Genomic DNA, 13,288 nt, shown 5'->3' on the forward strand with positions numbered 1-13,288 from the left:
GCTAAGGCCATATGGCTCAAAGATGCTGGCCAGCGAGGGTTCGTGGTTAATTTTGATATTTACTACAACAGGAAGCTCAGGTTCTCTTACTGTGGGCTCCATGGGAATTTTGACTTAATTTCCTGTTATGACAGATTAGAAAAGCCTAAACGGGCTCAGACACTTTTGTTCAGCTTACTTCTTTCGGTAAAATTGTTTTAATTTTCATAATGCATGTGAGTTTGAGTCTTGTTATTCCTCTGGGTGAGAGTGCAAGACACAAGTTTTGCTGGTTAAAGACTAAGGAACATGGTATTTTGGGAGAAAGGTCTTGTCTTTATGTTTTTAAAAAGGGTGATTAGGCTCTGGACACCTTCCAAGTTATATGGATCAGATCTGATAGAGGGAGACCACCTGAAAAACTAAATTCAAGAGAATCAAACAAAAAGATATCTCGATTCTAAACTTTTGTCTTGGGAATTATATTTTGCAGAATGCACCTGCTTGGATTCCCGATCTCAAGGACTTTCAGCTGGGTCAAGATAGACAGACACATTAGGGTACAAGATTCGATCCATTTTCCCTATCCCCTACCACCCAAGGATATCTATCTCATTGCCCATGTACACTTGAAATTATTGAAGAGTTGTCACCCTGATTCCCTTGACTTTGGGGGGCTGAAGGTGGTTATTCTAATGTTGTTTTTACGAGCAATTTAGAAATGGTCATAATTTAATGTGAAGGAATTAGCTAGATTGATTTGTACAGCCATAATCTCATTTGGTAATTATGCTAAAATCATATCTTTACTTTAGTATAGAACTTATTTGTTACAAAATTTTAAAAGTACAAGGTTTGGACCCAATCCTTCTATTGATGCCATTACAAAATTCTGAGTTAATTAAACATAGGAATTACGGGCCAAATAGCGAATTCGTAGCTCCTGGTTCACCATTAGAATGTTTTAAAAACTTCTCGTCAGAAACAGCTGAGAATAGTTAATGGACAAAAGTCCAGATTACCTTATATAGATACATAGTTTTCAAAAACGTCAGATATCCATAAAATATAACATTTAAAGTTATTTATCTTTGGTTGAGACATATCTGCTCCTAACTGTTCCCCTTTGGTGGATTTAACAAAGAACTTGAGCATCTCTACCTCCAGATGAGGAAAATCTTTGTGGTTAGGCAGCCACTGAGCAGAAGCTGCCCATTTCACCTACTGACTATACTGTCCAAAAAAGGACACATTATGCAGAATAGTCGACTGATAATCTTTGCCTAGCCAGAATTATCAGCCCTTCAAGATCTCTGCATTTCAAGGGTCTGTCAGTTGATCCTGGACCAGAAGGCTGAAGCCTTGCGCTCACAGTGGCTAACTGGAGGGCTGTGCTAGTGGAGATTTGTCTCTACAACCTCTCAGTTCTGGAAGCCGTGTTAGGCTTCCTATGTTTATAGATATTTGGTCATTCTGATGGGGCTGAAGACTGATTATAGACTCATAGTCTACTCAGACTGTTTAACTTTGAAAATACATATCTAATTAGACAGTTATCAGTGTATGAGCTAGCCAGGATATAACGTAGATTTTAAGCCTTTCTTAAGCTGGAATGGATAACTAAATGTTCTAACTGATCAAAATGTTGGCCTGGGCGTTAGGTGTATTTTATGCTTTTAAATTACAAAATGATAATAGTGCTCAGCTGACATCCGAGAGAAAAGTTTTCTTTTTAATTAGACAGAAAGGGTGAAGTATAGGTTGATGTCATTATGCAGGTGAAGGCAGGTACAGGATAGAATGAGGATTGTCACTGGACAAGAAGGAAGGATGGGAAGGAGAAAAGTTTTAGAGAGGAGGAGACCAGGCAAGAGGAGAGGGAGCAGCTGGGAGAACATAGAGGCAGATGTTAAGATTTCTCTCTGCACATTTACAGGTTGATATGACTATTTTTAAGGGATGGATGTGTTCAGGATTTTGTATGTCTAGATGAACAAATTTTATCTTATCTAGATGGGCAGATTATATCTTATCAATTGGATCACAGGTTATTGTGTGGTATGTTCTTTCATCTGGTGACTTAGTTGAGCTCAAGAGAGCGTGTGGTGGTAGGACACACTGGGCTCATCACAGGATTGGGATGTATATGCCTGACACGGTGGCAACCTGCCTTGGGAACTAGATGGGTAGAGAAATTGCTGCCAGGCTCAGAGAGTAGCCACTGGCAGTGTGAGATGGGATGGAGCTTAGCAGGCAAGAGGCTTTGTTGACTGAGATGAAAATATCCCGCAGATGCCATGTGGCACTACAGTGCCAGCACTAGTGCGGGATAAAAGAAACCATTTTAATTATACCACAACAACCACACACTTATGCACACTTGATCTTTGACAAAAAAGCCAAAAATATACAATGGAAAACAGAAAGCATCTTCAATAAATGATGCTGGTCTAAATAGCTGTCTGTATGTAGAAAAATGAAAATAGACCCATATTTGTCACCATGCACAAAGCTCAAGTCCAAGTGGATCAAGGATATCAACATAAAACCAGATATACTGAATCTAACAGAAGAGAAAGTGGGAAAGAGCCTTAAACTCATTGGCACTGGGGGAAATTTCCTAAACAGAACTCCAATGGCTCACACTCTAAGATCAAGAATTGATAAATGGGACCTCATGAAATTGGAAAGCTTCTGTAAGGTAAAGGACATAGTTAATAAGACAAATCGGCATCCTACAGATTGGGAAAAATCTTCACTAACCCCACCTCCAATAAAGGACTAATAGCCAAAATATATAAAGAACTTAAAAAGCTAATCACCAAAAAACCAAACAACCCCAATCAAAAAAATCGGGTATAGAACTAAACCAAAAATTCACAACAGAGGAATCTCAAATGTCTGAGAAGCACCTAAAAAAATGTTCAAAGTCTTTAGTGATCAGAAAAATGCAAATCAAAACGACCCTGAGATTCCACTTTATACCAGTCAGAATGACTAAGATCAAAACCTCAGGTGACAACACATGTTGGTAAGGATGTGGACAAAGAGGAACACTCCTCCATTGCTGGTGGGATTGCAGACTGGTACAACTGCTCTGGAAATCAATTTGGAGGTTCCTCAGAAAATTGGAAATAGACCTACCTAAAGACCCAGCAATACCACCCTTGGGAATATACCCAAAAGATGCCCCACCATGCCACAAGGGCACATGCTCTACTATGTTCATAGCAACCTTATTTGTAATAGTCAGAAGCTGGAAACAACCCAGACGTCCCCCAATAGAAGAATGGATACAGAAAATGTGGTTCATTTACACAATGGAATATTACTCAGCTATTAAGAATTAGGACATCCTGAGTTTTGCAGGCAAATGGATGGAACTAGAAAATATCCCGAGTGAGAAACTCAGTCAGACCCAAAAGGACATGCACAGTATGTTCTCACTAATAAGTGCATATTAGCCAAAAAACAAAAACAAAAAAATGTACGGAATACTCAAGAAACAGTCCACAGAATTCAAAAAGTTCAACAAGCCAAAGGGTCTAAGTGAGGACACCTCGGTCCCACTCGGGAGGGAGAAGAAAGCAACAACAGGGTGGTGGGGAGACAGGCACAGGGAGGTTAAAGGGGATGAGGTAGGGGGAGAGGGGAACATGATCTAGTATTGGGGGCGGGGGGAAGGACTGAAGTCCTGAGGGCCAGCAGAAAGAATGGAAATAAACAACTATGTGCCAGAGACCTGGTAAGTGAGAGACTTTCAGGACTCAAAGGGGGGACCCTAGATGAAAGGCCCTACAGTGGGGAGAGGAAACTTACTGAACCCACCTCCAGCAGAAAGAGAGGGTATCAAATGAGGGATGCAGTTGCTATCCCACAGTCAAAACTCTGACACATAATTCTTCTTGTCTGAAAGAAATGCAGGGATGGAAACAGAGAAGAACCTGGGGGAAAAAAGTCCAACAACAGGCCCAAAGTGGGATCCAGCTCATGGAGAAGCCCCAAGACCTGACACATTACTGAGGCTATGGGGCATTCACCAAAAGTAACCTACCATGGCTGACCTCCAAAAGACCCAACAAGCAGCTGAAAGAGTTAGATGCAGATATATGCACCCAACCAATGAACAGAAGCTGCTGACCCTTGTGGTTGAATTGGGGAAAAGCTGGAGGAAGCTGAGGAGGAGGGCAACCCTGTAGGAGGACCAGCAGTCTCCATTAACCTGGACCCTGAGATCTCTCAGACATTGACTGGATCACCAACCAGGCAACATTCACCAGGTGAGATGAGGCCCCCAACACATATGCAGCAGAGGACTCCCAGGTCTGGGTTCAGTCAGGGAAGATGCACCTAACACTCAAGAGACTGGGGGCCCCAGGAAGTTTAGAGGTCTGGTGGGATGGGTGTGGTGGGGTGGGGACATCCTTGTGGAGACACTGGGGTTGGGAGAGGAGAAGTGGTATGGGATGTGGAACTGTGGGGGAGGGTGGACTGGGAGGTGAATAAAATCTGGAGTGTTAAATAAATAAATAAATAAATAAATAAATAAATAAGAATTCACTGAAATGAAAGTAAGATCTTTACTGAAAATAAAAAGTAGGTTGCAAGAAATTTATGCCTACATCACATTTTATATTGCAATTATTATTTGGAGAAACTATCATGTATGTGAGTAGGGTCAAAGAAGTGCTGGTTATTTTTAGAATAAACAAAATCTGACATTTTTCAACTGCTATCTATGTGAAGCAAGATTTTCTTTATATATGAAAAAAACCACTAACACGACAGTCTGAACGCAAACCACTAAGACGAAGAAGGCATTTCAACTCCTCCCTCCTTTCACTGTTTGTTCTGAAAGCAATGTTTAAAATCAAATGTCCCCCACGCCAATATCCAGTTTTGCCTTTATTACTCTTTCTGAGCTTGGTTCTCTGCCCCAAGAAGTCCTGTTTATGTCAGTGTGTATTAGATTTTCTCTATGTGAATAAATATTTAAAAATTTTCTTTCTCTACCACCAGCATAGGAAATGCTGATAAAATCCACAGAAACAAACCCCATTGGTAGATCAATCCTTTTCTAAGGGTAAAGATGTCCTAAATATAACATTTCCCACATTTCCTTTGAAATGCTGACTGCCAAGTCCAGGTGACTGCCAATAGTGTTCTTTTTTAAAATGTTAGCCTTAAGTACTCTGCAAAACCAATTCCCCTTTCAAACTTGAGGAAGCAGGTTGTGGGAAGTTAGGAAACTTAATCAATGCTAGCTTATCTTGGGTTAGCTGAAAGCCATCTCTCAGCTTTCATGAGCACATATTATTAACATATAAGCCCCAAATCACCTGTCATGCGGATGAAATAAAGACATTAGTTTAAATACCAGATAATATGATTGATCACTTTGTCTATCTTTTCTAAAGTCAGTCAGTCAGTCAGTCAGTCAGTCTGTCTGTCTATCTATCTCTCTATCTTTTTTAAAGTGAAGTTCAGACAGGTCTAGCATTCATGATCTATCTATCTATCTATCTATCTATCTATCTATCTATCTATCATCTATCTATCTATCTTTTTTAAAGTGCAGTTCAGACAGGTCTAGCATTCATGATCTATCTATCTATCTAATCTATCTATCTATCTATCATCTATCTATCTATCTATCTATCTATCTATCTATCTATCTATCTATCTATCTATCTATCTATCTTTTTTAAAGTGCAGTTCAGACAGGTCTAGCATTCATGATCTTCCTGCCCCTGCCTTCTCAACATAGCCCACCAGCACCCACCACATAACAATATTCCTCAAGAAGTTAAAGCCAAAGAAAAATACCCAAATACTTAAGTTACTAATTCACTGTACAATTCATATTTTTTGTTTCCTTTATAATTAGGTAGCAAATGCAAAACCAGACATTTTAGTTACATTAATTGACATTTTCATCATCCATTTGATCTGTTTCCCTTTATTCCCCTGGTTCTAATTTATCTGAACATCACATCTATGAATTAAAGCCTATAAAGAAAACAAAAGAAAACAGAAAAATGACATGTATAAATTGAATTACTTTAACTTAGGTGCACTTTTAATCCCTAAATAGATTGTTTTGGTATTAAAAACAAACAAACCCGATCTTTCAAAATTCAATTGGAAACTACAGTTGATTAAAATAACTGTTACTCTAAAAATATCAGTATGATGAGAAAGTTAAATTTTGGAAATGACTTAAAGCTTTAGATTGGTATGATTTAATCATTTCAGGTTGATTAAAAAAATCATTTCATTTCGTACCCAATAAATACAAATACAATTTGTAAATGTATAATAAACATTTTAAAAGACAAAAATTAATTACTTTAAAACCCCAATTCTTTCCTTGTACTAATTATTCACACAATAAGCAGCAGGAGGCAGCAGAGGACTTATAACCATGTTTGAAAATTTAATATCGCTGTGGCAGGCATTCAACCCACTGGGTTTGACTTCAGAATTCCAACTAACTTAAAAATAGATGTGTTATTTTTCTCTGCTGCTGACATAGACATCCACATGTCTTACAGGGAATTTTGGCTCCACATTCTTTGTAAATCTGATAGTCCAATTTTAACACTTGGCACAGTAGAAGCCTCAATACCAAAGCACGCAGCTTTAACTGAGGTTAATTTTGATTCTGTAAAAACTCCACAACATAATCTTCAAGAACTTGAAATACATGCCTTATCTAAAAACATGGTTCATGTTCAGAACAGGTTCATGGAGAAATAAAACCTAGACAGTGCAATCTCCACTCATTATTGCAGTAACATTTAAAAATGTAAAAGTAGTTATTACAGTTTTCAACTTAGACTTATTTCCACTTATAATTGCAAATGCTAAGCAGTCAAGAACAGGAATGTAATCCCTGACTTAATTTACAAATAAAACATAACTCAATTATTTCAGAAGGATCATAAAACATCAACTGTCTACAAATATTTTCCTACCATATACCAAAAAGAGATTAACAGTATACAGTACTCTGTGCTAATGATACCCAGTGATGCTATAAACTAAAGTGATAGGAGTCAGTAACTTCCCTTTTCATGGGATTGTATTTTAAAGAAAAAAACATGTTGTTATAAATCAATTCCAATAGTACAAGTTTAGTTTAAAAAAATGCACAGATTATATTTCAAAAAGTTCAGAAAAAATTTAAAAAACTGAAAGTGATACAAAGATTAACTAAAGGTTCCCCAAATAATCAAGCGTTAAATCCCCCTCCTTTAGACATTTGAAAATAAGTTATATACATAATGGTCCTTTACTTGTAAATAAGTCAATGCTTCCTCACTGTAGCACTGTTTCCAGCACTTCTTTTTCACGTAACTAATGGCTTGTTGCAAACCCAAGCTGGTACTTTTAAGTTGTTTAGTCTGTGGCCTTCCTTGAAGCTCCCCTCTCTGGATCCTCTGCAGTGCCCTCTGCTCCTTTCTTCTCAGGTCCTGCGACTCCACACCTTTTAGCACTTGCTCCTCCCTCCATCTGCCCTCGACTACCACTCTCTTACCCAGCTTCTTTGCTTCTGTCGATTCTTGTTTTGCCGTTGTACAATTTTACTGAATAATCTATCCAAACATAAGGCAGTCAATCCTATACGCGGTGGTTACAAATCACAAAATTTTCCTTATTTCTAAACTTCGTTCTTCACTGAATAATAAAGCCCATTTATCAAGGTGATGAGTTCAATAAATTAAAAATGAACATGATATCCCTTCTTCCATTAGGTATTTTCCCCTTTTGGTAAGTGGTGCATCTAGTTATGCCCAAACATGGCTTCCTTCCTTTTCTTTATTATGTATGTCTACCCACTGAAGTCATCTTTCTGGACACTGGTACTGCCTTGGTTAAGGAAAAGCCAAAGAATTTTCTCAGTGCTCAGAATTCACCCTCTACACAGCTACCAAAGAAAGCAAAGCCACACCATGATTTACGCTGTTAATCCTTCTTGAAGCCATCCCATGCCTGCCACTACATCTATACATTCCACTTTGCATACATCAACTACCTTATGTTTTCAAATATCATTACTTATTTTGACAGCATGTTTTTAATGTATTTCTTTTATTGTATTTGAAAGGATTTAAAATCCCACTAGGAATTTATTTTAAAAGAGAAGCTAAAAATTTCAAATACCACTGTGGCAACTTCAAGAATACCCTTGTATTGCAGAACTCATCATATGAGGTAAGGCTACTTAGTATCTCTAGTAATGCAAAGTTAATGCCCTCTACTGTCTTGATGGGCACCCACACATGTGGTAGACATTCACAGAAACACACAGGCATCCACAAAAATAAATTTTAAAAAAAGAAGAAAGGAAGGAAGGAAAAGAAAGAAAGAAAGAAAGAAAGAAAGAAAGAAAGATGGATGAAGAGAAAGAGAAAGAAAATGAGCTACCACAGGGTTGGCAATTTCTCCTTGGATATGCACTAAAAAAAATGATCAGGAAGACAGGAACATACTTGCAAACCAATGTTCACAGTAACAGTGTTCACAATAGCTAATGTGTAGCAACAGCTCAAATGCCCACCAAGAGAGGAATGGATGAGCTATAAGAAAATGAAATCCTTACAAAGCAACAATAGAATGATATCATGGCTAGGGGAAAGTCTGGGGGGAGGGCCTCAACCCTACACAAAGAATTGTAGGCAACTATGGAATACTGACAGCAGGAGGAGTCTTCCCCAGGGAAGAACACACCAGCTGGCTGGCTATTCAATGTTAGTATCTGAAAACATAAATAATATTAGACTCAACAAATTATATTTAGGTATCTAAGAACATATATATGTATATACACATGCAAACATACACATATGTACATACATATATTTTTGTAAAAATAATTAATGAAAACAACGAATCCAAGAATTTGATAGAGAGCAAGGAAGGATACAGGTGAGGGCTTGGAGGGAGGAAACCGAAATGGGAAATGAGTAATTACAGTATTATCTCAAAAATAAAAGAAAAACGATGCATTTATATGTGTTACAACATGGTTAACCCTTGTGGTCATTATGAATAAATAACCCAAATACAAAAGGATAAACACAAGCCTACCTACACAAGGGACCAAGAACAGCCAAACTGGTGACAAAACAAACCAACCAAACCAGCATGATGGCTGCCAGTTTCTTGAGGGAAGAGAAGAGCTGTGTAGTTGGGCTTTTGATACGATCGTTTGGGAGCTGGAGGTGGTGACAGTAATGTACAATGTAAAGTACTTAATGACACAAAGGTGATTTCCATGGTGAGTCTTTAAAAGCGTTCCTTACTGAAATAAAAGTGGAGATGTAGTATAACGCACATTCACCATATTACATGCATAAACAATGACGTTTCCACCATCACAATCTCTATGCCTTCTGTTTTGCAGCCATCAGGAAGCAAGGAGCATTTACTGAACCTGCAGTTATTGTTCGTGTCTCACCGACTCCTGCTGTGGTTTCTGGCCAACCTTTTACTGTTTCCTGTAATACTTGGTTACTTAGGCTTTTATCGGATTTTTAAAACAAGCCAGGCATTTTGATATGGGAAGGGAAAGTTATTTCCTTACTATAAAGTGTTTCCTCCTGATAGCATACATTTGATGAAAACAAAATAAATTATCAAATAATCACAGTCAAGGCTTGTAATCTGAAAAACAATCTCTACAAATATAAACAAGGACTAAAATGTTTTGTAATTGGTTGTTTATGGCTGCTCACAGTGAAAAGTTACACCCCCATTCTGATTTCTAAAACTTAAAAAGTTTCTTTTATTTCAACACAACCCCCTTTTCTTACCACAAATGCTCATGTTTGCTTGGCTTATAAGCTACTGTATATTTTTAGCATATCACCTGTAATAATGCCAGACCACTGCATATTATTTCCAAACTGAAGCTTTTCTGATGACCCTTGTTACTCTTTCTTAACGCCTATGGTATCATTGTAGCTATTACACAGGCATCTGGAAAACGACATTCTCCCATTGTCCCGACATCTCTGCAGTTCGTACAGATACTTAATTCAGTTCCAGCATTTATAAAACTCATGTTCCCATTCTTAAAATTAGGACCGCCTGAAGTGTTCCCATGGACAATGGCTGTGCGTAGAGGTCCAAGCGCCATTTCTAGTGTAAGATTTGAAGAGCCCAGAGATGATTCTGTGTTGTAAGCTCTTTTCATTCCTACAACTACACTCACCACATTTGTGAGACACTGACTGGGACCTGGGAAAACACTCCATGCTGACTCTCTGTATACATGTATGAATAAGGTATAAACTGTGACAGGACACTGAAGTCTTGGAGATAGTACCACTTGAAAGTGTGAGTTAATGCTGTCAAACTGACAGTAGAACCACTGAGGAAATACATCTCTAGACACAAGCATGAAGCCTGAAGAACTGAGGCAGCACCATTCTGGACTGCACCCTGGACTGAGTAGGAGCACTCATCTTCCCCTGTTTCCTAACTGCAGATGCGGTGTGACTCGGCTCCCTCAAGCTCTCACCGCCATGCCATCCTGGCCATGCTGAGCTTGCTGGGAACAAGCAGGACAATGTGACTTAAGTACTGACATTTCTACTTAGGACTCCATCTTACCTAAGCTGCCCAACTCCCCCTCTAAGCAACAATGGTTCCCCAAAACATAATACCTGTTCCTAACAACAGAAAGAACCAATAATTTGATTGGCTGGACAAAAACACCTGGGAAAGTCCCTAATCTCCCAGTTCTGATTGGTAAACATTCCAACTGTAACTTAGCCCAGATGCCTGTGGGTTCTCTGCATATAAACCCTGCTTCAGCCCCAGTTGGGGCTGTCAGAAGAAACCAGTTTCCAAGTCCTGGTCTAGTGTCCTGATGGATCAGCAACTGCTTATGTGGTAATAGTAAAAAGATTTTGCTCTTTCAAGGTGTATTCTCTCTCCATCCTCACAGCGCATGATGGACACAGTGTGACAAGGTGTTTAATACTCTCAAACTATAAGCCAACGTAACTCAAGTTGCCTTATCAGGTATATCACAGCAACACTAAAATTAATACTGTAACCTTGAACCAGTATACCTGATTGATGATGTTTCCTTTTTCTCAGTACCTAATTAGCTAATCCCACCTTTTACAAGCCTTGGAGCATGAACATCCCTTATGGCAAAGAGCCCAGCTCTGGTTTTCCACTTGGGATAAGGGAATGCTCCGGTACCTTGGCCTCACTTTTGATTCACAATTTACAGTAGGGAGCCTATCTCTATGCTGGCCTCAGCTCTGGTTTGCCGTCTGAGGTTAGGGAGTGCTGAGACGCCAGTCTCCATCCTAGGTCATCCAGCAAGGTCAGGGTGTCAGTAGAGTTGACAGGGTAACTGTGGCAGGCCCTCTGGCTCCCCACTGCTCATGCCCTCATCTTATCCCAACTGCCACAACCCCACAGTAGAGTACCAGCGACACACGCTAGATACAATTCCTGACACACAATTCAAAATATGGTCAAAACAAGTCAAAGAGGACATGCATTTATATTTAAGAACAAATAAATAAAACAAGAAAGTCAATCTGGAATATGAAAATAGAAGTCAATAAGGAAATAGAAATACTGAAGAAAAAACAGACTGGAATGATAGAAATGAAAAATACAATTGGTCAAATAAAGTTCAGTGAAAATCCCTGAATCATGTGGAGGACAGAACTTAAAGGCAGAGGAGAATAGGATCACTCAGATATATACACATGGACAATCTTGGGACACCATGAAAGGCAAAATTAAGGAATTATAAAGTTATTTAAAATATTATTTGCATTTATCCATTTGTTTTGTCTTACTCTACTGAATGGCCTCCGACATAACCATTCTTGTGTCTTAAATTCTTCAGTGCTGGAATTACAGGCACAAATCACCTGACAAAATAATTATTTTGGCCATGTAGGGTTTTCTAAGGTGTTCTGGATAGGCTTAGGTCAACTTGGCCCAAGCTAAAGTCATCTGAGAAGAGGGAGTGTATACTAAGAAAGAGGCCTCCAAAAACTCAGGCTGTAGGCAGGCCGATACAGCGCTTTCTTAATCAGTGACTGATGGGGCTGGGACCAGCACATTGTGGGTGGTGCCATTCCTGGGCTGGTGGGCCTGAGTTCTATAACAAAGCTGGCTGCGCAGCCACAGGGAGGGAACGAGCAGCACCCTCCATGGCCTCTGCATCAGCTTAGGCCTCCAGGTTCCTGTCCTGTTTGAATTCCTGTCCTCACTTCTTTTGATGATAAAGAGTGATTTTTCTCCCCAAATTGCTTGGATCATGGTGTTTCATCACAGCAATAAAAATACTGACGAAGACAGAAGGTATATCATAAATATATTAAATATGCCCATACACAAACAATAAATTACTGTAATTCACTCTTCACAGCGACCCTCGAAGTATACTGGAGTGGTTTGTACCTTCTGGGAGGTCTTTGCTCTGATGAGATACACACTCCACACTGTCCGTGTTTGGGCTGTTCATCTTAATCTGCTCACTGAAAAATAAGACACACACACACCACGTGCTCGGTTACTGCGGGTTCTGTTAGCTCACCCTAAGGAGAAGAAGCACACGTGTTAAATGCTCTTATGCCAGCTGTGAAGACGGGGCACACACTTGTTTGCTGTTCGGCTTTGTTTATAGTTCAAGGTGACCTACAATCCGCAATCCCCTGCCTTGCCTCCGAAGCACTGCCTGCCTGCTGTGTACTCCTTCACTCCTAGCCTACAGCACTTGAATGAGGTACACTCTTCTTATGACAGGAAACTGAGCTGTAAGTCAAATTAATTTGCCCAATAATTAAAATGCAAGTTTATGTCTTTACAAAGTCCTGTTCTATTGTGTGTACTAGTACATTTCAAGAAGCATCATGAAATTTATAACACTAGGAAAAAAAATCTTCTTTAATTCTTTATGGAATCAATCATTTTAATAGAGTATAAACAACTGATTCTTCTAAATCTGATTTTTCAAAATGAATCAATGTTGTCAAGCACTAGGTAAAATTGGGTATGCTTTTGAGAAATTAAAAACAGAAGAAAGTCGTAAGAGTGATATTAAGGAATCGGTTATTGGGGTTGGGGATTTAGCTCAGTGGTAGAGCGCAAGGCCCTGGGTTCGGTCCTTAGCTCCGGAAGAAAAAAAAAAAAAAAAGAAATCGGTATTACACTGAGAACAAGCGTGCTTGAGAGATGACAGAGAAATCCAAATGCACTGTTGCTAACATCAGTAATAAAAATGTGTATTCAGAATTAATTAACTGATCACAAACTTGTCTGATTG

At 39.0% G+C, this 13,288-nt stretch overlaps 1 protein-coding gene across 5 annotated transcripts in view; it reads right to left on the reverse strand.

Moving 5' to 3' along the window:
* The window catches only part of Usp53 (ubiquitin specific peptidase 53), a 61,514-nt gene that overhangs the window by 12,874 nt on the left and 35,352 nt on the right, over window positions 1-13,288 (reverse strand). For 4 of the 5 annotated variants that reach the window (XM_017590782.3, NM_001389268.1, XM_063281661.1 and 1 more), the window contains one exon: window positions 12,424-12,500. In XM_017590782.3, the coding sequence (XP_017446271.1) occupies window positions 12,424-12,500 (77 nt within the window). Of the gene's footprint in view, window positions 1-12,356; window positions 12,501-13,288 lie in introns of all 5 variants that reach the window. The other variant, XR_010063594.1, reaches the window with a different exon arrangement.

This window comes from Rattus norvegicus, chromosome 2, assembly GCF_036323735.1.
Source record: "Rattus norvegicus strain BN/NHsdMcwi chromosome 2, GRCr8, whole genome shotgun sequence".
In the NCBI taxonomy this organism is placed as follows: Eukaryota; Metazoa; Chordata; class Mammalia; order Rodentia; family Muridae; genus Rattus; species Rattus norvegicus.